This window comes from Chanodichthys erythropterus, chromosome 1, assembly GCF_024489055.1.
Source record: "Chanodichthys erythropterus isolate Z2021 chromosome 1, ASM2448905v1, whole genome shotgun sequence".
Lineage (NCBI taxonomy): Eukaryota > Metazoa > Chordata > Actinopteri > Cypriniformes > Xenocyprididae > Chanodichthys > Chanodichthys erythropterus.
This window is the reverse complement of record NC_090221.1, coordinates 34866667-34891551: the sequence shown is the minus strand read 5'-3', so window position 1 is coordinate 34891551 and position 24885 is coordinate 34866667. Positions and strand designations below refer to the sequence as shown.

Genomic DNA, 24885 nt, shown 5'->3' with positions numbered 1-24885 from the left:
TAAAATAACTGTTTTCCATTTGAATATATTTCACAACGTAATTTATTCCTGTGATGCAAAGCTGAATTTTCAGCATCATTACTCCAGTCTTCAGTGTCACATGATCCTTCAGAAATCATTCTAATATGCTGATCTGCTGCTCAAGAAACATTTAATGTGTACAATTGTACAAAATATTTGTGTACAATATTTTTTTTCAGGATTATTTGATGAATAGAAAGTTCAAAAGAACAGTGTTTATCTGAAATCTAATCTTTTGTAACATTATAAATGTCTTTACTGCCACTTTTGATCGATTTAATGCATCCTTGCTGAATAAAAGTATTCATTTCTTTAATTTCTTTTAAAAAAAATAAAAATAAAAATTCTTACTGACCCCAAACTTTTGAACGGTAGTGTATAATGCTACAGAAGCTTTGTATTTCAGATACATGCTGTTCTTTTGAACTTTCTATTCATCAAGGAGTCCTGAAAAAAAAAGTACATAACTGTTTTCAACATTGATAATAATCATAAATGTTTCTTGAGCAGCAAATCAGCATATTAGAATGATTTCTGAAGGATCATGTGACACTGAAGACTGGAATAACGATGCTGAAAATTCAGCTTTGCATCACAGGAATAAATTACTTTGTCAAATATATTTAAATAGTACACAGTTATTTTAAATTGTAATAATATTTCACAATATTACCGTTTTTTTACTGTATTTTTAATTAAATAAATGTAGCCTTGATGAGCAGACGAAACTTCTTTTAAACACATTAAAAATCTTAGTGGTTCCAAACTTTTGGACTGTACTGTAATATATATATATATATATATATATATATCTATATATATATATATATATATATATATATATATATAGATATATAAAATTTAAAGATAAAAACTAGATGAGTTTGTTTTACAAAAGATTTACTTATAATTTATAATGTTTTAAATCTGCAACAAAACAATTTAATTTGTTTATTTGTTATTTTTGTGTTATTTAACCCTCTATGGGACGAATTATGAAATCACAGTTAGAAAAAATTAATGACTTTATATTTTACATATATTTAAGGCTAAAATAATTTTGTACATCTGACCTTTGACCTTTTTTTAAAGGGTTCATAACTGACAGTGTCCTATTAGGGTAAATTATTTTTGGCAAATTGACTGAAACATCACACACATTTAAATACATTTTCACTATCTGAAAAGTAGTAAAAAGGTCTCAGTTTTTAAAAAAAACAAAACAAAACAAAAAAAAAAAACATTAACATTCCATTTCATCTTGTGCTACTACATTTCATTTGGAACTCACATGTGAAAATGTCAAAAACTTGACACAAATTCAGATGCATCTTCACTGCCTGGAAAAGAGTCAAACCATGTCTTAGTTTAGCATTAAAACAATTTGAAAGTCCAAATCAATGATTGAAGCACAAGTGAAAATCAACAACTTTTTCAGTGTACTCCACACTTTCCACACATAACTCCATCTTGACCTGTTTAGTCATCTTTTTTGGAGCATTTGTTTGAGGCCAGCAGGCAGTGGCATCTTTCCTGACCTCTGGTTGTAGTATGGATCACATCTTCCAAACTGGCATAGGATGATGTACCAAAATGCATGACTTGCACAACAATTTATGACTTATATTCTCCATCTCTGTCATCACTCTCTTTGCTTCTATCCTCCCTGATCTTCAACTTCTTCCTTTATTACTATGACCTTATTTTCTGATGTACTGCCATCACTATCATCAATACTTTCTGGAAAAGGGACAGATTTTCCTCTCTGTCTTCTATGGAACTTACAAACATCAACCTAAAACACAGGCTATTATACTGCCTGCCAGTAATGAACAATAGTGCAATAGTGCAGAAATACAGAAAAAGAAAAAAAAAATCCATCCCCTAATATGATTTTGTCATTTATGCATAACACACAGACTTTTTGGCATTTAAGTCACTGAATTTACAAAATGTGCATTAAAAATGACCAAAAACTTTAGAAAACACATTTGGATGTACAATGATTTATTTATTTATTTATTTTTTAATTAATTTATATGTATTTCCTAGTCTAAAATGAACTCACAATGGAGCTTTGGCAGCATGTGACCTAACATGTGCTCATGCACAAAAAGCATTATTGGCTGAACGGGATGTCATATGATAATACTAAAATGTTTTTTTGGTTGAATATAATTATTGTATTTTAAATGTGATTTTCTCTGCACCATTTATAAATGATGCAGCACCATAGAGGGTTAAAATGTTTTCCTTCATTTAAAGATACAAAAACTGTATAAACATAGGGTGTATAAATATATTGCATTACATTATAGCATATTCTTAAATATTCGTGTTAAACCTTATCATAAAACATCATTAAACTATGTCTATAATATTCATATTAAACATAGTTATTTTGTTGCTATTCATTGCTTTCTTTAAATCTGTAAATATAATACGTTAAAACTAATATCATATGATGGTAATAAATCTTTATTTGTACAGATGATAGATTTGTAAAGCTTTTAAGCTTGTATGTTAAATTAGAACCATGTGACTGACAGCTGCACGTGTGTTCATGCGTTATCTTTACCGCCGCCATGTGGTGAGTTCATGAACTGCAGCTCTGCGCGTCTGTGTTCAGTGGAAGGAGGGGAGGGGCGAGCGGAAACCAGTAGATTACACGCGCACATACATGTTCATGCATAAAGGGAAAGAAAACAGACCAAACTATTTATTTAAAACTATAAATGATAAGTAAAACCTTAAAACTATAAAATAGCAAGTGAGAAGTGTGAGAGAGCATCTGAAATGTTGTTATTAGAGAATAGATTCGGAGAAGGAGGAAAATGATGCAAGAGCCGGTTTCAGCACTACACTGGCGGACAGCGACACTCAGATAAACGCCTGATTATACACGCAGCCAAACCGAACCATCTGCTCCTCTCTTTCTTTCTTTCTTTCTTTCTTTCTCTCTCTCTCTCTCTCTCTCTCTCTCTCTCTCTCTCTCTCTCTCTCTCTCTCTCTCTCTCTCTCTCTCTCTCTCTCTCTCTCTCTCACACACACACACACACACACACACACACACACACACACACACACACACACACACACACACACAAACGAGTCAGCCACCTCTTCATATAAAGACATTACCATGATCCAAACAACAAGGCAGTATTTTGGCATCACAGACTAACTACAAATAAATAAATTAATTAATTAATTAAAAATACCTAGACAGCTGCATTACATACAACAGTCCCAGTCAAACTGCACATATGCTTAAATTTTAAAGGTGAAATTTTCTAAAGTATAATCTATTTCAGCTGTAGGTTGTTCCTTTTTAAATATTCCACAGTAGTGTATTCAAAACACACCAGAAAAAGCATGAACAATGTGACAACATAAGATTTATATGGTTTAAGTGCAACAAAACAGCTTACATAACTATTTGTGAATATGTTTACTACCAAAACAAAAGTTTGGACACCTTCTCAATGCTTAATTTCATTTCATTAAGCATTTCATTTTATTTTCATTTCATGAAATGCTTAACATTTCATTAAGCATCCGCTCATCAATTAAAAAAAAACAAACAAAACAAATACATTTTAAAATGTTTTTTTCATACATGAACAATTTAAATGTATATATGAAACTAATTGCAGGCATTTAAGTAGAAGCCTTTAGATTAAAAAAAAGAGAGTAATTTTTAGGATAATGAGAAAAAAATGAATGTGTGTTCAAACTGTTGACTAGTAGCATATGTTATAGAATGCAAAGTAGCTGTAACAGATCTGCTTAGATCTACCTTTAGAAGTCGAATAATAAAATATGGGTATAAGTAGTATGTATTTGATAAAAGAAACAATCATTAAAACTGGGTGATATGTGTGTGTCTTCAGTGCAACTCTTACCTTGATTTGCAGACACAGGTATGGATCAGACACATGAGCAGGTGGAGATATCACAGCATCAGCAGCAACATGGACATGAAAAAGAAGAAGAAAAACAGATCGGATTAGAGTGATGCACAGCAGACATGTGCAGGACCCTCATACTCACCAAACCCTGCATGAGACCTTCTGCAGATCTCGGGACACTTCAGCAAGAACAGAAATACATCAACATTTACTAATGTGAGTCAGACAGAAAGCTTAATGAAAGAGAAAGGACAGAATGTTCAGAGAAATCAAACACCTCTGAGGAGCAGCAGCTTCAGATATTAATAATTTAAACTTCCATATCTCCCTCTCACACAGACACACACACACACACACGTTGGGTTTTTGCATTTTCTAAGGACAGCAGATGACAATGCAGAAAAAATAAATAAAAAATATTGCCCTCACAATGACAACGGTGCGTGTTTAGAAGGTAGGTGCTGTTATCTCTAGCAATATGTTTTGTAAAATGTAAAGAAGTCATGAAGTTGTGCACAATGTGGGCAGGTTCTCTTACAGTAAAATTATATATATATATATATATATATATATATATATATATATATAAAATATTATTGCAGAAGAATGAAAAGGAGATCTATATCCTCTTGAATCATGACGGATATATGCAAAATAATGACACAATATGTTTAGCTTATTAGAATTGCAACTGTATTCCAAATGTAATCATACTCCCTATAAAAACACACACACTTGTCCCTTCCCCCAACACATGAATCTCTGGCGACTACATGCCTCCATCTACGACAGGGGAGTCAGAGGCCTTTAGCAGCACCTCACCACATCACATCCAGCCCTGAACCTTTCACTGCCCCCCTGTGGACTCAAGAATAATGGTACAGCCCTGCCTGTGAGTCAGCCTGTTGCCGTGGCAACACCATCCCACCAAGGGATGGAAATTGGGCCAGAAGATGAAGGGGGAAAACACCATGAGAGGAGAAAGCAGAGGGCATTTATGACATAAACATAGAACGAAGGATATTTAACCTCCACAAAAACATGGGAAATGTAACACCATTTCTTATTTAAGCACAATCTAATGTAATCTAAGCTAATCTACCAGACAAAGATAGAAATATCATCAGTGTCACTTCAAGCTGAATTTAAGGGCTTGTGATGAAATTATATGCATGTGTTTGGGTTTTTTCTTTCACACTGTCACACTGACCGACTGGCCATGCAGAACACACGAATACATCAGACAATGACTGCAGGGAGGTGCAGACGCAGAGGGGGAGGGGAGAAATGAGAGATGGAGAGATGGAGAGACAGGAAGGAAAGACAGCTTCTCTTGTATAGAAAGATGAGACACTTATATATATATATATATATATATATATATATATATATATATAATCACCTTAAAGAACCTTAAAGAATTCTGTCATATATAGAACCTTTTAAGAATTCGCATCATGTGAACATTTTATGGATTACACTTTTAATTTATTCATTTTGTTTTAATTAACATTTTAAAAATTAAACAGCTTGTATACATACTTTATCACTAAAAAAATATTGAAATAACCCATTAAACATGAAAGTATAATGCAAACTTTTAAGACATTTCTCCTTATATGAAACCTTTTTATCAAAGGGTTCTTTAAAATAGAAAAAAACTTTCAGTGGGATTCTGTATAGAACCCTAGTTTTTTTGACTTTTTATGATAAACAGTTATACTTGACATTAACAGGAAAAAAAGTCAATCATAAAGATACGTCCCACTCTCAGATATAAGAAACAAAAACAACTAGCTTGAATAGCTTTTCAGCCACATGGCGTTCGGTTTAATGTCTGTGGACGCAGATCACTGTATGTGTGTGTCTGTCCTACTGTCTCACTGGCCTTAATAAACCCAGTTTAATCCTTTCAGAGGATCAGTGTGCACAGGATGAGGACACACACATACATATATGGTATAAACACACAAATCAATACACACAATCTCACACAGAATGATTCATGGACGTCCCAGGTCAGCGTGACTCTGTGTGATCTGTATTACATGTATATGTGCACTTTAAATAACAGCATTCATTTCCGAATCAACGATCATCCCATATTAATCTTCTCTGAGGGCCAAACCTGTTCACAAAGCTCAGGAGAGACAGATTTCTAAAGGAGAGACGCACTGCTGCATCAAAGTGAGAAGCAGAGAAGTAGAGAAAATAAAGCTGAAACTCTTACACTGCGATATGAGTTCAAGATACAGAATCTGTTTTTCTTGCAAAGATATGTTAAATGATTCTCCTTTGTTTATAACCATAGCCAAATATAAACATACTAAAACATTTATATAAGACATTTTAAGCTTTCAAACACCTCACTTTGATAGCTTTACCTAGCATATTTATTCCTAATGTAAAGCAAAGTAAGCATACACACACCTGACAGAAAGTATCAACATGGCCGTTTTTAAATTCAAGATATGTCAGGTAAAAATAAAGCAGAACATACGATACAAAGGTGATCTTGGCCATTTTATATATAAGAACAGGGCCCTTGACCTTTCATACTGGCTTTTACACTATGGCAATCTGCCAATAAAGAATGCTTTGAAGCAAGAAGCTCATTTCAGTGATTTGTGAGGAAACAGCTCCTCAAAGCTCAAGGGCATGTGGATTTATGATGTACATTAAAGAAATGCCGCTAATAAGTCCAGGAACTGGAGATTAGAGAAATGAAGGCCAGATGTGGGACATTCAAGGCAAAGAGGGTAACGGTTCACACAGTCACAAATGAATTAGTGCAGACGTGTGCGCCACACACAAACAACACACACAAACAACAGAATGTGTGCTTGTGCATGAGTGACTTTGCATGTAATTCAGGTCAATGCTAAAGATATTTAAGACTCATTTTCATTTCATAAAGACAGAGACAATACCATGAAAAAGTAGCAACTTCCTGTAGTAGCAGTTTCCATATGCAAGCAGAACATCTGACGAGCACATGTCTCTCTTTACACAGCTCTTTAGAGGTTCAACAAATAATAATGGGTCTATTAAAGAGCAGCTAGTAGGGTACACTGGAAAATAAAGCAAAATATACAAGCTATAAAGTTGAAGTCAAACTAAAATGGCTCTTAGTACCAAATTTACTTCTGTAATATGACACATTTCAGAGTGGAACAAGATATTCAATTATTCAGGTGATGATACAGCTTATTTAAAGGGTTAGTTCACCCAAAAATGAAAATTCTGTCATTTATTACTCACCCTCATGCCGTTTTCTACACCCGTAAGACCTCCATTAATCTTCGGAACACAAATTAAGATATTTTAGTTCAAATCCGATGGCTCAGTGAGGCCTTCATATGGAGTAATGGCAATTCCTCTGTCAAGATCCATAAAGGTATTAAAAACATATTTAAATCAGTTCATGTGAGTACAGTGGTTTAATATTAATATTATAAAGCGACGAGAATATTTTTGGTGCGCCAAAAAAACAAAACAAAATAACGACTTATTTAGTGATGGCCGATTTCAAAACAATGTTTCAGAAAGCATCGGAGCACAGTGAATCTGTGTATCGAATCTGCAGTTCGGAGCGCCAAAGTCACGTGATTTCAGCCGTTTGGCGGGTTTGAACCGCGATCCGATTCATGATTCGATTCACTGATTCATAACGCTTCGATGCTTCCTGAAGCAGCAGTGTTTTGAAATCGGCCATCACTAAATAAGTCGTTATTTTTTTTTTTTTTTTGCCGCACCAAAAATATTCTCGTCGGTTTATAATATTAATATTGAACCACTGTACTCACATGAAGTGATTTAGATGTGTTTTTAGTATCTTTATGGATCTTGACAGAGGAAGTGACATTACTCCCTATGAAGGCCTCACGGAGCCATCGGATTTGAACTAAAATATCTTAATTTGAGTTCCGAAGATTAATGAAGGTCTACGGGTGTGGAACGGCATGAGGGTGAGTAATAAATGTCAGAATTTTCATTTTTGGGTGAACTAACCCTTTAATGTGTGCTTGTCTGTTTGCTGTATGTTATGATGACATGGTCACTTCTAAGCATTTTCTCCTGCATTTTTAAGCTCATTTATGATAGTTGTGTTATTGAACACAAAAGTAAACAAATGCAGCTTTTTTTTTTTTTTTACATGTATAATAAAATGGACTAATTTATCAGCTCATACAATGTTTCTCTCTGTTTATCTGCATATGGATAATTTCTCCTCATCTTCATATTCTATATACGTTCTGTCTGTACAGGACCACGCAGCTTTATAGATGCTCAAAATGGCTGCCAGCATCGCATTGCAGTGGTCTTATGTAGAGATACTGAGTGCACACAGGTGTTCTCTCTCTTTCAATCCATGTTTACCATAACATACATGCCTTTTCTCCTCAAATAATGTGAACTGTGTGTGTATCAGTACATGTTTTAGTGCCACTGCATGATCAGGGCAATAATGTGTGTGTGAAGCAGAAAATGGGTCAGTAATGAAAAAAATAGTGTGCAGTGTCCCTGTTCTTCCTGCAGCACTAGTCCTTCTCCATCTCTCTCATTCTCCATCTGCACCATCAAAATCTGATGAAACAAAATCTGATGTATCTGAGAATGCATTCAGTTGCTTTGTCAATTATTCTTCATCTGATTAAGCAAGGATTCAGGTTGGATGTTGCTGTATGTCATTGTTATTTTGTTGCATTAGCCTGGCCTCGCACACAACCCCTCCCCCACAGTCTGTGAAATCAGAGCGCATTTCCTGTTTATTCCTCCTGACACCAGCTGACACATTCTAAAGAAGTGATTAAGAATGTTGTATCCACTGTTTATATTCCACTGAATTTTCTTGATGAGCTCAACACATATGAACATACAGTTGATCAAAAATAAATAAATAAATTAGATACTTAAGGCACACTGAATATGTATGAATGCAAATACACTAGATGACAAACATGAAGCCAGCTGTCTTTCATTTTTTAAGTAAAATAGCACAAACACTCTTTAAAATAATAGATTTACTGCTCAATAAAGAAAAAATCAACACCTGTGGTTCCTCTGCAAGGACACATGTGAGAACCAACTTCATACAATACATCCACTAAAAATGACCAAAACGCCAGCTGATCTGAATAAATTTAGCAATAATGATAGAAAAGATCATGCTGCATTTGAAACACGAAGTTATAGATGCCAGATGTTCAGAAATGTGTAAGTGTAAATTAAATGACTAAATACTATATAAGCAAGACTTTACAGGTCACAAAGTAATCTCACCTCTGCAGTAACATCTGGTTCATCTGTATGCCTGTTTTGCTTTGGTACAGTCCTTGTGCCACTTAAGTCAACGTTTAAAGCACTTTGACTAGAGGGCCGCAAAAACTTCATATCACTCTTTCTGGAGTCAGTAGTGCCACACACCTCATAATTGTACACGTGCTGTAAAGTTCCTGTGCCGCCTACGTCTGCGTAAAGAGGCGGATAATACGGAATAACCGGAAGATTCGCTCCAGATTTATAAAACATGCGCTCGCGTCTCCATCTGTAGCATTTGACTGACAGTATGGCAATGATAGACACGATAAAGAGAAATGAAACCACAGCCAAGGCCAAGACCAGATAGAAAGTCAGGTTGTCGTTGTATTCCTTGTCGTGCGTAAAGTCAGTGAACTCCGAGAGCACTTCAGGGAAGCTGTCCGCCACCGCCACGTTAACATTGACTGTAGCTGATCGAGAGGGCTGCCCGTTGTCCTCCACTACAACAGTGAGTCTTTGTTTGACAGCATCTTTATCTGTGACTTGACGAACAGTTCTTATTTCTCCATTCTGTAAGCCCACTTCAAACAGCGCCCTGTCTGTGGCTTTGTGCAGTTTATATGAGAGCCAGGCATTCTGACCAGAGTCCACATCAACAGCCACCACTTTAGTCACCAGATAACCCACATCTGCCGAACGAGGCACTATTTCAGCCACCACATTTGCGCCTGACTGGACCGGATACAGAACCTGAGGCGCGTTGTCATTCTGATCCTGAATGATGATTTTCACGCTCACGTTGCTGCTGAGAGGAGGAGAGCCTCCGTCCTGCGCTTTTACTGTGATTGTAAATGACTTTAACTGTTCATAATCAAACGATTTTGTTGCATAAATCGTACCACTGTCGGAGTTGATAGAAACAAAAGACGAAATGGGTATGCCGTTCAAATCATTATCTGAAATTAAGTAGGACACTCGTGCGTTTGCTCCCAAATCTGCGTCATGCGCTTTAACACTGAACAAAGACAGAGAGGGAGAATTATTCTCCATCACATACGCATTATATGAATCCTGCTCAAAGTGCGGAGCATGATCATTTACATCAGTGATCTTTACGTTTAAAGTCTTTTTACTAAACAAAGAAGGGCTGCCGCTGTCTTTGGCTGTGATGGTGATATTATACTCAGGTGTGTCTTCTCTATCTAGCTCGGAGTCCGTGACAATACTGTAATAATTACTCAAAGATGATTCGATTTTAAACGGAAGGTCTCTGTCAATAAAACAGGTAATCTTTCCGTTTTCATCAGAATCGCTGTCTTGGATATTTATCATGGCCACTACAGTTCCAAGTGGTGAATTTTCAGGTATGCTGTTAGAGAAAGACATAAGCGTCATTTTTGGTGAGTTGTCATTTACGTCTGTCACTTCCACAATCACCTCAGAAGAATCTGACAACCCCCCCTGATCTTTAGCTTGAATTTTAAACTCGTGTATTGCAGACTCTTCGAAATCAAGCTCACCAATCAATCTTATTTCACCACTGGATGGATCGACAGAAAACAGCTCACGAATTTTGGGTGTGGTGTGTTCGAAATAATACCCAATTTGTCCATTTGAGACGGTATCCGCATCAGTCGCATTAACAATAGTCAGCAGCGATCCTTTTGCGGTGTTTTCTGGGATAGATATTCTGTATGTGTTCTTTTGGAAAACCGGAGCATTGTCATTTATGTCTAAAACAATAACGTGTATTTTTACCGTGCCGGAGCGTTTGGGGTTGCCTCCATCTGTAGCAGTTAAAGTCAAATATAAATGTTCTTGTTTCTCTCTGTCTAAAGGCGTTTGCAAAACAAGCTCGACGTTTTTACTGCTGCCGGATCGACTTTGAGTCTTTAGTGTAAAATGATCAGTAGGATGAATTGAATAACTCTGAATACTGTTAATGGCGACATCAGGATCAACTGCGCTATCCACAGTAAAACGCGCTCCGGTTGAAGAAAACTCACTGATTTCTAATGCAATTTCACCTCTTGTGAATGCAGGACTGTTGTCATTAACATCCAGTATTTCTATGGTGACGCGATAGAGCTCGATAGGATTTTCTAAGATGACTTCAAAGCTCAGACTGCACGCGGATACAGCACCAGCGCACAAAAGCTCTCGGTCGATTCTCTCCTTAATAATGATGTGCCCTTTCTCCCGGTCCAGCTCAACATATTCCCGGCCACCTACTGTAAAGATCCGCGCTTTCCCCGTTGTCAGCCTTTTAAGCTCAAGACCTAGGTCTTTAACTATGTCTCCGACGAATGAACCGGACGCCATCTCCTCTGGCACGGAGTAACGGACCTGTCCGTACGCGCCACAGAGAAAGTGTGCAAAGAACAGCAGAACACACGACGGCCATGCAGAATGACAATTCTTCCTTCTCATGGTGATGGCGGAGCTTCGATTGATCTTTCCCAAAAAGAATATCCACTCGGTAGCGCAGAAAAGTCTTCAAAAAAAATCTAATAATTAAAATGAAATCTAAAAATGAAACAAAGCATGTATACTGCCTGTTAAAAGCGTCATCCAGATTTTGCGGTGCGCAAGGCTTTGTACCAAATGCACAGCCCAAGTGGCACGGAAGGCGTGTATGATGCATAAAATCAGCCAGATCTACCTTATCAACCAACAGCGACACTTAGGGTTCAATAAAAGAACTGCACATTGCTTATCACAAGCGGGTTATGAGAGCTGTTTATGAAAACGGTGGTAGTGCTGGAGCAGGGTGCAAGCGGAAACATCCACTTTTACGCACATTATTGTGAAAGACATACAGTGGAGAAAAATACGGTCTGTTTCTTTTCAAATCAAGCTGAAAGAAATGTATTTACTTCTAAAGAGACAAAAAGCCTCTTGTGGAAAGTCAAAGGAAAATACACAAATGCGTAAAACTCCATACAAGCTCATATGCAATGTGTTTATTGTACACTTTAAGACATTATTAAATAAGAGTTTATTTTAAAATACAGCATGAACAAAACAAATTAAACACAATCTCATTCCACAAACCTCACCTGATTTTCTGTATCTCTGGATATCTGTTTATGCTCCTGAATGTGTTGCAGTGTGTGTGTTCCAGTGGTGTCCAGACTAATGATGCTCTCACTACAAGGTCGAACAAACTTCATATCACTCTTTCTGGAGTCAGTAGTGCCACAAACCTCATAATTGTACACGTGCTGTAAAGTTCCTGTGCCGCCTACGTCTGCGTAAAGAGGCGGATAATACGGAATAACCGGAAGATTCGCTCCAGATTTATAAAACATGCGCTCGCGTCTCCATCTGTAGCATTTGATTGACAGTATGGCAATGATAGACACGATAAAGAGAAATGAAACCACAGCCAAGGCCAAGACCAGATAGAAAGTCAGGTTGTCGTTGTATTCCTTGTCGTGCGTAAAGTCAGTGAACTCCGAGAGCACTTCAGGGAAGCTGTCCGCCACCGCCACGTTAACATTGACTGTAGCTGATCGAGAGGGCTGCCCGTTGTCCTCCACTACAACAGTGAGTCTTTGTTTGACAGCATCTTTATCTGTGACTTGACGAACAGTTCTTATTTCTCCATTCTGTAAGCCCACTTCAAACAGCGCCCTGTCTGTGGCTTTGTGCAGTTTATATGAGAGCCAGGCATTCTGACCAGAGTCCACATCAACAGCCACCACTTTAGTCACCAGATAACCCACATCTGCCGAACGAGGCACTATTTCAGCCACCACATTTGCGCCTGACTGGACCGGATACAGAACCTGAGGCGCGTTGTCATTCTGGTCCTGAATGATGATTTTCACGCTCACGTTTCTGCTGAGAGGAGGAGAGCCTCCGTCTTGCGCTTTTACGCGAATGTTAAATTCTTTTGTTTGCTCGTAATCAAAAGAACGAACAGCAAGAATGTCTCCACTCTCTGCATTCACTGAAATATAGGTCGAGGCAGAGACGCCATTCACAAGAACATCCTCGAGAAAATATGAAATACGCGCGTTATTGCCAGAGTCTTTGTCACACGCTTTCACAGATAAAACAGAGAGTCCGGGGGAATTATTCTCCATCACATATGCGGTGTATGACTGACGCTGAAACACAGGGGCGTTGTCATTGACATCAGAGATTTTCAGAGTCAGTGTTTTATTAGTAGAGAAAGATGGCGAGCCCTCATCAATAGCTGTTACTGTGATATTATACTCTGATATTATTTCACGGTCTAAAACCTGATCAGTAACTAAAGTGTAGAAATTTGAGGAGGACGATTTGATGCGAAATGGCAAATCTGAATTAACATAGCATTTAAATTGCCCGTTTTTACCGGAGTCTATATCTTTAATGTTGAGCATCGCAATCACTGTGTCTGGGGCGGAGTCCTCTGGGATGGGACTGGAGAATGAGAGAACGCTGATAACAGGTGCATTGTCATTAACATCAGTCAATTCTATGAGCACTTTACTGTTATCTGTTAGCCCTCCCTTATCCATGGCCTCAAGATTCAGTTCGTATTGCTTTGATTTTTCATAATCCAGCAGGCCATTTACGAAAATTTGCCCTGTGTTTGGATCAATTCTAAAAAGGTCCAAGTCTTTCCCAGAGCTTTGTGAAAACGAATATGTCACCTCACCATTTGCTCCTTTGTCTTTGTCTGTAGCAGTCACGGTCAGCACTGCTGTACCTATCGCTGCATTTTCTGCTAAAGAAACTCTGTACACTGACTGACTGAACGCGGGTGTATTGTCGTTTGCATCAATTACTGTGACACTTATTTTAACTGTTCCGGATTTTTGAGGGCTCCCTCCATCAAATGCCGTCAGAGTTAATTTCAGTTCTTCATCTCTCTCCCTGTCTAACGGCGACTGCAAAACCATTTCTACGTATTTTGTACCATCATTGCGCGATAACTCTTTTAATGAAAAATAATCAGTTGGTATCAGAGTATATCTTTGGAGCGTATTCAAGCCAACATCAGGATCGTGCGCACTATCTAAAGAAAAACGAGCACCGGGAACGGCAAGCTCACTTATCTGAAAGTTTATCTCTTTTCTAGTAAAAACAGGAGCATGGTCATTGATATCTAATATTTCTACATCAATTCTATGCAGCTCCATGGGGTTTTCTAGAATGATCTGAAAATGTAAGGAGCAGGGAGACACTTGGGCGCACAGCTCCTCTCTATCTATCCTCTCTTTCACTATCAGCGTCCCTTTATCCACATTCAGACCGATGTACTCACGACTGTCCTCCGTAAAGATCCGCGCTCGACCAGATTTCAGCCTCTTAACATCCAAATCGAGATCCTGAACGATATTTCCCACCAGCGAGCCCTTTGTCATCTCCTCTGGAATAGAATAACGGACCTGCCCGCGCGCAACGGCCATGACAAAGACGCAGAGCACGAGAGGCTGCATTAGCCATGATGAAATCCGCGTCGAAGATGCGCCTCTTTGGGCGTAAAAACAACAAAGAACCGACATCATCCAAATCTTCTATTCCATACAGAAGAAAAGACGAAGAACAAAAGATTAAGGAAGATTGAATTGTATCATCCGAAAACCCAGGGCAGCGAATGTCTCGACGCTTCAGTGTTAAGAAGAGACCGTGTGAATGAAAGAGATATTCTGCAGAATGTGATGTCAGAAAGTGGAGGAGGATCTAAAAACGAGTGTTTAAAGCTGGAACGTACTGACCAACAGCGGCACTTAGTGCATCAGAGAAATATTACACTGAAAAATATTGTTGAAGAGAAATACAAAAACTATATGAACTGCGACCATTGTTGAAATAGAAATACAAACGTTTGTTGGAAAGGAACACCAAAAAATATGATGAAAGGAAAACAGTCAAACGCAAAAAAGAAAATATAAAATAGACTTTAAATAATGCAGGAACAATTCATTATGACTCAGCCGTGCGCGCACATACAATGACGTCCTCTTACTTGACTTACTTGAAACTGGGAAAAAAAATATGTATTTTAAAGACTATGCATATAATTTCATATTAAATATTGAAAAGTTAAGGTTTTAATATGAAAAAGTGTGAAAAAATGTAGTCACCAACATGATACTGGTAAATTTAAATAAACTACAGCTGCCAGTTTCTTTTTCTATAATTTGAAAAAAAATACATCGCACATTAACAGAACTGAGGAACTCAGAAAGAAGAACATAATAAATAAAAAAAGTCACCAAAGGCATATTCATAACCATTTACTCGAGCTCACCTGATCATCACAATCATCAAAGTTCAGTCTCTCCCTCTGCGCATGCGTGAGTGTGTGTGTTCCAGTGGTGTCCAGACTAATGATGCTCTCACTGCAAGGTCTGGCGTATTTCAGATCACTCTTTCTGGAGTCAGTGGTTCTGCAAACCTCATAATTGTACACGTGCTGTAAAGTTCCTGTGCCGCCTACGTCTGCGTAAAGAGGCGGATAATACGGAATAACCGGAAGATTCGCTCCAGATTTATAAAACATGCGCTCGCGTCTCCATCTGTAGCATTTGACTGACAGTATGGCAATGATAGACACGATAAAGAGAAATGAAACCACAGCCAAGGCCAAGACCAGATAGAAAGTCAGGTTGTCGTTGTATTCCTTGTCGTGCGTAAAGTCAGTGAACTCCGAGAGCACTTCAGGGAAGCTGTCCGCCACCGCCACGTTAACATTGACTGTAGCTGATCGAGAGGGCTGCCCGTTGTCCTCCACTACAACAGTGAGTCTTTGTTTGACAGCATCTTTATCTGTGACTTGACGAACAGTTCTTATTTCTCCATTCTGTAAGCCCACTTCAAACAGCGCCCTGTCTGTGGCTTTGTGCAGTTTATATGAGAGCCAGGCATTCTGACCAGAGTCCACATCAACAGCCACCACTTTAGTCACCAGATAACCCACATCTGCCGAACGAGGCACTATTTCAGCCACCACATTTGCGCCTGACTGGACCGGATACAGAACCTGAGGCGCGTTGTCATTCTGGTCCTGAATGATGATTTTCACGCTCACGTTGCTGCTGAGAGGAGGAGAGCCTCCGTCCTGCGCTTTTACGCGAATGTTAAATTCTTTTGTTTGCTCATAATCAAAAGAACGAACAGCAAGAATGTCTCCGCTCTCTGCATTCACTGAAATATAGGTCGAGGCAGAGACGCCATTCACAAGAACATCCTCGAGAAAATATGAAATACGCGCGTTATTGCCAGAGTCTTTGTCACGCGCTTTCACAGATAAAACAGAGAGTCCGGGGGAATTATTCTCCATCACATATGCGGTGTATGACTGACGCTGAAACACAGGGGCGTTGTCATTGACATCAGAGATTTTCAGAGTCAGTGTTTTATTAGTAGAGAAAGATGGCGAGCCCTCATCAATAGCTGTTACTGTGATATTATACTCTGATATTGCTTCTCGATTTAATAACTGTTCAGTGACTAAACTATAGAAATTGCTGGTCGATGACTTGATTCTAAAGGGTAAGTCTGCAGCAATAGAACACTTAACGTGTCCGTTTCTTCCTGAATCTAAATCTTTGACATTCAACATCGCTATCACAGTGTCCGGTGCTGCGTCCTCAGGTATTGTGTTCGAGAATGACATTACGCTTATGACAGGGGCGTTGTCGTTTACATCCGTAATTTCAATAAGTACTTTACAAGTATCTGTTAAACCACCCTTATCTGTTGCTTCAATGTCTAACTCGTGGTATTTAGATATCTCAAAATCTAAATCACCCTTAACTATGATCTCCCCGTTTAAAGACCCGATGCTGAAAATATTTGAAACACTACGGCTGCTTTGAGACAAATAATATTCAATATCTCCGTTTGCACCCTCATCTGCATCTGTGGCGGAAACCGTTATGATAAGAGACCCCAAAGGGGTGTTTTCGGGCAAACTAACTCGATAAACAGATTGAGTGAATGACGGAGCGTTGTCATTTGCATCAAGAACAACAATATTTATCTTAACAGCGCCAGATTTTGCTGGGCTGCCACCATCGAATGCGGTTAAAACCAATTTATGTTCACTTTGCTTCTCTCGATCTAAGTGAGCTTGCAGCACCATCTCTACATATTTAGTGCCATCAGGGCGAGATAACGATTTTAGAGTGAAATAATCGCTGGGATTGAGTTTATACCTCTGAAGTGTATTAAGACCTACATCTGGATCTTTAGCGCTTTCCAGTGAATATCGAGCTCCAGGAATGGCTGATTCACTTATTTGAAAATCAATTTCTTTTCTATCAAATGTAGGAGCATTATCATTAATGTCTAATATTTCCACATCAATTCTATGCAGCTCCATGGGGTTTTCTAGAATGATCTGAAAATGTAAGGAGCAGGGAGACACTTGGGCGCACAGCTCCTCTCTATCTATCCTCTCTTTCACTATCAGCGTCCCTTTATCCACATTCAGACCGATGTACTCACGACTGTCCTCCGTAAAGATCCGCGCTCGACCAGATTTCAGCCTCTTAACATCCAAACCGAGATCCTGAACGATATTTCCCACCAGCGAGCCCTTTGTCATCTCCTCTGGAATAGAATAACGGACCTGCCCGCGCGCAACGGCCATGACAAAGACGCAGAGCACGAGAGGCTGCATTAGCCATGATGAAATCCGCGTCGAAGATGCGCCTCTTTGGGCGTAAAAACAACAAAGAACCGACATCATCCAAATCTGCTATTCCATACAGAAGGGAAGACGAAGAACAAAAGATTTAAGAAGGTTGAAAAAATCTAACTTCAGCAGAAAACCCAGGGCAACGAATGTCTCGACGCTTCAGTGTTAAGAAGAGACCGTGTGAATGAAAGAGATATTCTGCAGAATGTGATGTCAGAAAGTGGAGGAGGATCTAAAAACGAGTGTTTAAAGCTGGAACATACTGACCAACAGCGGCACTTAGTGCATCAGAGAAATATTACACTGAAAAATACTGTTGAAGAGAAATACAAAAACTATATGAACTGCGACCATTGTAGTATACATTTAGCGTTAAAACAGCTGAAATAGAAATAAAAGATCCTTTTAAAGTAAACACATAAAAATATAATGAAAGAAAAATAGTCAAAACAAAAACAGAAAATATAAAAGAAACTTTAAATAATGCAGGAACAATTAATTATGACTCACACATGCGCGCACACAGAAACCTCTTACTTGACTGAGTGCAATTGGAAAAATCTGCATTTTAAAGACTATGTGTGTAATTTCCTATTAAGTATTGAAAAGTCAGGGTTTTAGTATGAAAAAAGTGTGAAAAAATGTAGTCACCAACATGATACCAGTACATTTCAACTACAGCTGCCATATAACAAAACTGAGGAGGTCAGAAAGAGAAAAATAAATAAAAAAAGTCACCAAAGGCATATTCATAACCATTTACTCGAGCTCACCTGATCAAAAGAATCATCATTATTCAGTCTTTCCCTCTGCGCATGCGTGAGTGTGTGTGTTCCACTGGTGTCCAGACTAATGATGCTCTCACTGCAAGGTCTGGCGTATTTCAGATCACTCTTTCTGGAGTCAGTGGTTCTGCAAACCTCATAATTGTACACGTGCTGTAAAGTTCCTGTGCCGCCTACGTCTGCGTAAAGAGGCGGATAATACGGAATAACCGGAAGATTCGCTCCAGATTTATAAAACATGCGCTCGCGTCTCCATCTGTAGCATTTGACTGACAGTATGGCAATGATAGACACGATAAAGAGAAATGAAACCACAGCCAAGGCCAAGACCAGATAGAAAGTCAGGTTGTCGTTGTATTCCTTGTCGTGCGTAAAGTCAGTGAACTCCGAGAGCACTTCAGGGAAGCTGTCCGCCACCGCCACGTTAACATTGACTGTAGCTGATCGAGAGGGCTGCCCGTTGTCCTCCACTACAACAGTGAGTCTTTGTTTGACAGCATCTTTATCTGTGACTTGACGAACAGTTCTTATTTCTCCATTCTGTAAGCCCACTTCAAACAGCGCCCTGTCTGTGGCTTTGTGCAGTTTATATGAGAGCCAGGCATTCTGACCAGAGTCCACATCAACAGCCACCACTTTAGTCACCAGATAACCCACATCTGCCGAACGAGGCACTATTTCAGCCACCACATTTGCGCCTGACTGGACCGGATACAGAACCTGAGGCGCGTTGTCATTCTGGTCCTGAATGATGATTTTCACGCTCACGTTGCTGCTGAGAGGAGGAGAGCCTCCGTCCTGCGCTTTTACGCGAATGTTAAATTCTTTTGTTTGCTCATAATCAAAAGAACGAACAGCAAGAATGTCTCCGCTCTCTGCATTCACTGAAATATAGGTCGAGGCAGAGACGCCATTCACAAGAACATCCTCGAGAAAATATGAAATACGCGCGTTATTGCCAGAGTCTTTGTCACGCGCTTTCACAGATAAAACAGAGAGTCCGGGGGAATTATTCTCCATCACATATGCGGTGTATGACTGACGCTGAAACACAGGGGCGTTGTCATTGACATCAGAGATTTTCAGAGTCAGTGTTTTATTAGTAGAGAAAGATGGCGAGCCCTCATCAATAGCTGTTACTGTGATATTATACTCTGAGATCATCTCCCGATCCAAAAGCTCATCAGTGACTAAACTATAGAAATTTGGGGTTGATGACTTTATTTTAAACGGTAAATTCTGAGGAATGAAGCACGTAACTATTCCGTTTTTCCCCGAATCTAAATCTTTGACATTCAGCATTGCTATCACAGTCTCTGGCGCTGAATTCTCCGGCACTGGGTTAGAAAAGGAAATTACGCTTATTATAGGAGCATTATCATTTATATCAGTAATTTCAATATGCACTTTACTGGTATCACTTAATCCGCCTTTGTCTGTTGCTTCAACATATAATTCATATTTTTTTGATTTCTCGAAATCTAACGGACCATTAATTGCAATTTTCCCATTACTGGAATCAATTTGGAAAAGGTTAGATAAACGTTCACTGCTCTTGGAAAAAGAATACATAACCTCTCCATTAGATCCAATATCTCCATCAGTTGCACTAACGCTTAACACAGTCGAACCTTTAGAAAAATTCTCTGGAATTGAAGCTCTATAGACCGACTGACTGAAAACAGGTGCATTGTCATTTGCATCTAAAACAATAACGTTTATCTTGATAGTGCCCGTTTTTTGAGGGGTTCCGCCATCGAATGCAGTTAAAATCAATTTATGTTCCTCTGCCGTTTCTCTGTCAAGGGTTTTTTGCAAAGTCATTTCTACATATTTTGTTTCGTCGAGATGAGCAGGTATTTTAACTGTGAAATGATCAGATGGAATTAATTTATATGTCTGAAGAGAATTTAGACCTACATCAGGATCATTAGCGCTATCGATTGAATATCGAGCCCCAGACAAAGCAGATTCGCTTATTTGAAAAGTAATCTCTTTGTTCATGAACGAGGGAGCATGATCATTGATATCTAATATTTCTACATCAATTCTATGCAGCTCCATGGGGTTTTCTAGAATGATCTGAAAATGTAAGGAGCAGGGAGACACTTGGGCGCACAGCTCCTCTCTATCTATCCTCTCTTTCACTATCAGCGTCCCTTTATCCACATTCAGACCGATGTACTCACGACTGTCCTCCGTAAAGATCCGCGCTCGACCAGATTTCAGCCTCTTAACATCCAAACCGAGATCCTGAACGATATTTCCCACCAGCGAGCCCTTTGTCATCTCCTCTGGAATAGAATAACGGACCTGCCCGCGCGCAACGGCCATGACAAAGACGCAGAGCACGAGAGGCTGCATTAGCCATGATGAAATCCGCGTCGAAGATGCGCCTCTTTGGGCGTAAAAACAACAAAGAACCGACATCATCCAAATCTTCTATTCCATACAGAAGGAAAGACGAAGAACAAAAGATTTAAGAAGGTTGAAAAAAATCCAACTTCAGCAGAAAACCCAGGGCAACGAATGTCTCGACGCTTCAGTGTTAAGAAGAGACCGTGTGAATGAAAGAGATATTCTGCAGAATGTGATGTCAGAAAGTGGAGGAGGATCTTAAAACGAGTGTTTAAAGCTGGAACATACTGACCAACAGCGGCACTTGGTGCATCAGAGAAATATTACACTGAAAAATATTGTTGAAGAGAAATACAAAAAATATATGAACTAAGACCATTATAGTACATTTAGCGTTAAAACAGCTGAAATAGAGATACAACAATTTCTTTGAAAGGAACACCAAAATATATGATGAAAATAAAATAGTCAAAAGCAAAACAGAAAATATAAAATAGACTTTAAATAATGCAGGAACAATTCATTATGACTCACCCATGCGCGCGCACAATTAAAACCTCTTGACTGAGTGCAACTGTGAAAAATAATTTTTAAAGACTATGAATGTAATTTCCTATAAAATATTGAAAAGTCAGGATTTTATTATGTAAAAAGTGTGGGAAATATGTAGTCTTCATCATGATACCAGTACATTTCAACTACAGCTGCCAGTTTTTTTTTCAATCAGTGGAAAAAAAAAAAACAAAAAAAAAAAACAGAAATAAAACAACTACAACAGTGCGCATTAATAAAACTGAGGAAGATAGAAAAAGAAAAATAATAATTCAATGGAAAACAGAAAATGATCTGCATAACTACTCACTCGAGCTCACCTGATCAAAAGAATCATCATTATTCAGTCTCTCCCTCTGCGCATGCGTGAGTGTGTGTGTTCCACTGGTGTCCAGACTAATGATGCTCTCACTGCAAGGTCTGGCGTATTTCAGATCACTCTTTCTGGAGTCAGTGGTTCTGCAAACCTCATAATTGTACACGTGCTGTAAAGTTCCTGTGCCGCCTACGTCTGCGTAAAGAGGCGGATAATACGGAATAACCGGAAGATTCGCTCCAGATTTATAAAACATGCGCTCGCGTCTCCATCTGTAGCATTTGACTGACAGTATGGCAATGATAGACACGATAAAGAGAAATGAAACCACAGCCAAGGCCAAGACCAGATAGAAAGTCAGGTTGTCGTTGTATTCCTTGTCGTGCGTAAAGTCAGTGAACTCCGAGAGCACTTCAGGGAAGCTGTCCGCCACCGCCACGTTAACATTGACTGTAGCTGATCGAGAGGGCTGCCCGTTGTCCTCCACTACAACAGTGAGTCTTTGTTTGACAGCATCTTTATCTGTGACTTGACGAACAGTTCTTATTTCTCCATTCTGTAAGCCCACTTCAAACAGCGCCCTGTCTGTGGCTTTGTGCAGTTTATATGAGAGCCAGGCATTCTGACCAGAGTCCACATCAACAGCCACCACTTTAGTCACCAGATAACCCACATCTGCCGAACGAGGCACTATTTCAGCCACCACATTTGCGCCTGACTGGACCGGATACAGAACCTGAGGCGCGTTGTCATTCTGGTCCTGAATGATGATTTTCACGCTCACGTTGCTGCTGAGAGGAGGAGAGCCTCCGTCCTGCGCTTTTACGCGAATGTTAAATTCTTTTGTTTGCTCATAATCAAAAGAACGAACAGCAAGAATGTCTCCGCTCTCTGCATTCACTGAAATATAGGTCGAGGCAGAGACGCCATTCACAAGAACATCCTCGAGAAAATATGAAATACGCGCGTTATTGCCAGAGTCTTTGTCACGCGCTTTCACAGATAAAACAGAGAGTCCGGGGGAATTATTCTCCATCACAAATGCGGTGTATGACTGACGCTGAAACACAGGGGCGTTGTCATTGACATCAGAGATTTTCAGAGTCAGTGTTTTATTAGTAGAGAAAGATGGCGAGCCCTCATCAATAGCTGTTACTGTGATATTATACTCAGATATTTTTTCACGGTCTAAAAGCTGATCAGTGATCAAACTATAGAAATTCTGGGCAGATGACTTCACTTTGAAAGGCAAATCTGTAGCAATCGAGCATTTAACCTGTCCGTTTCTTCCTGAATCTAAATCTTTGACATTCAGCATCGCTATCACAGTTTCTGGTGCTGCGTCCTCAGGTATTGGGTTAGAAAATGAAATTACGCTTATTATAGGAGCATTATCATTTATATCAGTAATTTCAATATGCACTTTACTGGTATCACTTAATCCGCCTTTGTCTCTTGCTTCAACATATAATTCATACTTTTTTGATTTCTCGAAATCTAACGGACCATTAACTGTAATTTCTCCTGTACTTGAATCAATGTTAAAAAGACCAGAAGAGCTTTCACTGCTCTGAGAGAAAGAATACATAACCTCTCCATTAGATCCTATGTCTCCATCAGTTGCACTAACGCTTAACACAGTTGATCCTTTAGAAAAATTTTCTGGAATTGAAGCTCTATAGACCGACTGACTGAAAACAGGTGCATTGTCATTTGCATCTAAAACAATAACGTTTATCTTGATAGTGCCCGTTTTTTGAGGGGTTCCGCCATCGAATGCAGTTAAAATCAATTTATGTTCCTCCATAGACTCTCTGTCTAAAGTTTTTTGCAAAATCATCTCTATGTATTTTGTTTCGTCGAAATGAGCAGGCATTTTAACTGTGAAATGATCAGATGGAGTTAATTTATATGTCTGAAGAGAATTTAGACCTACATCAGGATCTTTCGCGCTATCGATTGAATATCGAGCCCCAGACAAAGCAGATTCGCTTATTTGAAAATTAATTTCTTTTTTCATGAACACTGGAGCATGATCATTGATGTCTAATATTTCCACATCAATTCTATGCAGCTCCATGGGGTTTTCTAGAATGATCTGAAAATGTAAGGAGCAGGGAGACACTTGGGCGCACAGCTCCTCTCTATCTATCCTCTCTTTCACTATCAGCATCCCTTTATCCACATTCAGACCGATGTACTCACGACTGTCCTCCGTAAAGATCCGCGCTCGACCAGATTTCAGCCTCTTAACATCCAAACCGAGATCCTGAACGATATTTCCCACCAGCGAGCCCTTTGTCATCTCCTCTGGAATAGAATAACGGACCTGCCCGCGCGCAACGGCCATGACAAAGACGCAGAGCACGAGAGGCTGCATTAGCCATGATGAAATCCGCGTCGAAGATGCGCCTCTTTGGGCGTAAAAACAACAAAGAACCGACATCATCCAAATCTGCTATTCCACTGAAGATGAAAAGACGTAGAACGAAAGATTCAGGAAGATTGAATTGTATCATCCGAAAACCCAGAGCAGCGAATGTCTCGACGCTTCAGTGTTAAGAAGAGACCGTGTGAATGAAAGAGATATTCTGCAGAATGTGATGTCAGAAAGTGGAGGAGGATCTAAAAACGAGTGTTTAAAGCTGGAACATACTGACCAACAGCGGCACTTAGTGCATCAGAGAAATATTACACTGAAAAATACTGTTGAAGAGAAATACAAAAACTATATGAACTGCGACCATTGTAGTATACATTTAGCGTTAAAACAGCTGAAATAGAGATACAAAAATTTGTTTGAAAGGAACACCAAAATATATGATGAAAAGAAAATAGTCAAAATCAAAACAGAAAATATAAAATAGACTTTAAATTATGTAGGAACAATTCATTATGACTCACCCATGCGCGCGCACATACACACACACACACACACACACACACACACACACACACACACACACACACACACACACACAAAAAACTCAAACTTGACTGAGTGCAACTAGAAAAATGTATTTTAAAGACTATGCA

The 24885-nt window shown here is 39.0% G+C and overlaps 5 protein-coding genes across 9 annotated transcripts in view; all 5 read right to left on the bottom strand.

Annotated features, from left to right (window-relative positions):
• LOC137023409 (protocadherin gamma-A11-like) overlaps window positions 1-24885 on the bottom strand; it is a 191596-nt gene that overhangs the window by 22256 nt on the left and 144455 nt on the right. The window contains exon 1 of one of the 5 annotated variants that reach the window (XM_067390511.1): window positions 15445-18286. The exons of the other annotated variants lie outside the window; for them this stretch is intronic. Coding sequence (XP_067246612.1) covers window positions 15445-17889 — 2445 coding nt within the window. The 5' untranslated portion in view covers window positions 17890-18286. Of the gene's footprint in view, window positions 1-15444; window positions 18287-24885 lie in introns of those variants that run through there. 5 annotated transcript variants of the gene reach the window in all.
• Window positions 8703-11636, bottom strand: LOC137023876 (protocadherin gamma-A12-like). Its single transcript, XM_067391019.1, has one exon. It carries the CDS (start codon window positions 11622-11624, stop codon window positions 9192-9194), a length of 2433 nt encoding a protein of 810 aa, XP_067247120.1. The 5' UTR covers window positions 11625-11636; the 3' UTR covers window positions 8703-9191.
• Window positions 11985-14695, bottom strand: LOC137018566 (protocadherin gamma-A11-like). The gene has a single exon (XM_067383239.1). The coding sequence runs from the start codon at window positions 14693-14695 to the stop codon at window positions 12236-12238; it is 2460 nt and encodes an 819-aa protein (XP_067239340.1). The 3' UTR covers window positions 11985-12235.
• LOC137023498 (protocadherin gamma-A11-like) lies at window positions 18588-21053 on the bottom strand. The gene has a single exon (XM_067390679.1). The coding sequence runs from the start codon at window positions 21051-21053 to the stop codon at window positions 18588-18590; it is 2466 nt and encodes an 821-aa protein (XP_067246780.1).
• On the bottom strand, window positions 21836-24358 carry LOC137023458 (protocadherin beta-11-like). Its single transcript, XM_067390595.1, has one exon. It carries the CDS (start codon window positions 24296-24298, stop codon window positions 21836-21838), a length of 2463 nt encoding a protein of 820 aa, XP_067246696.1. The 5' UTR covers window positions 24299-24358.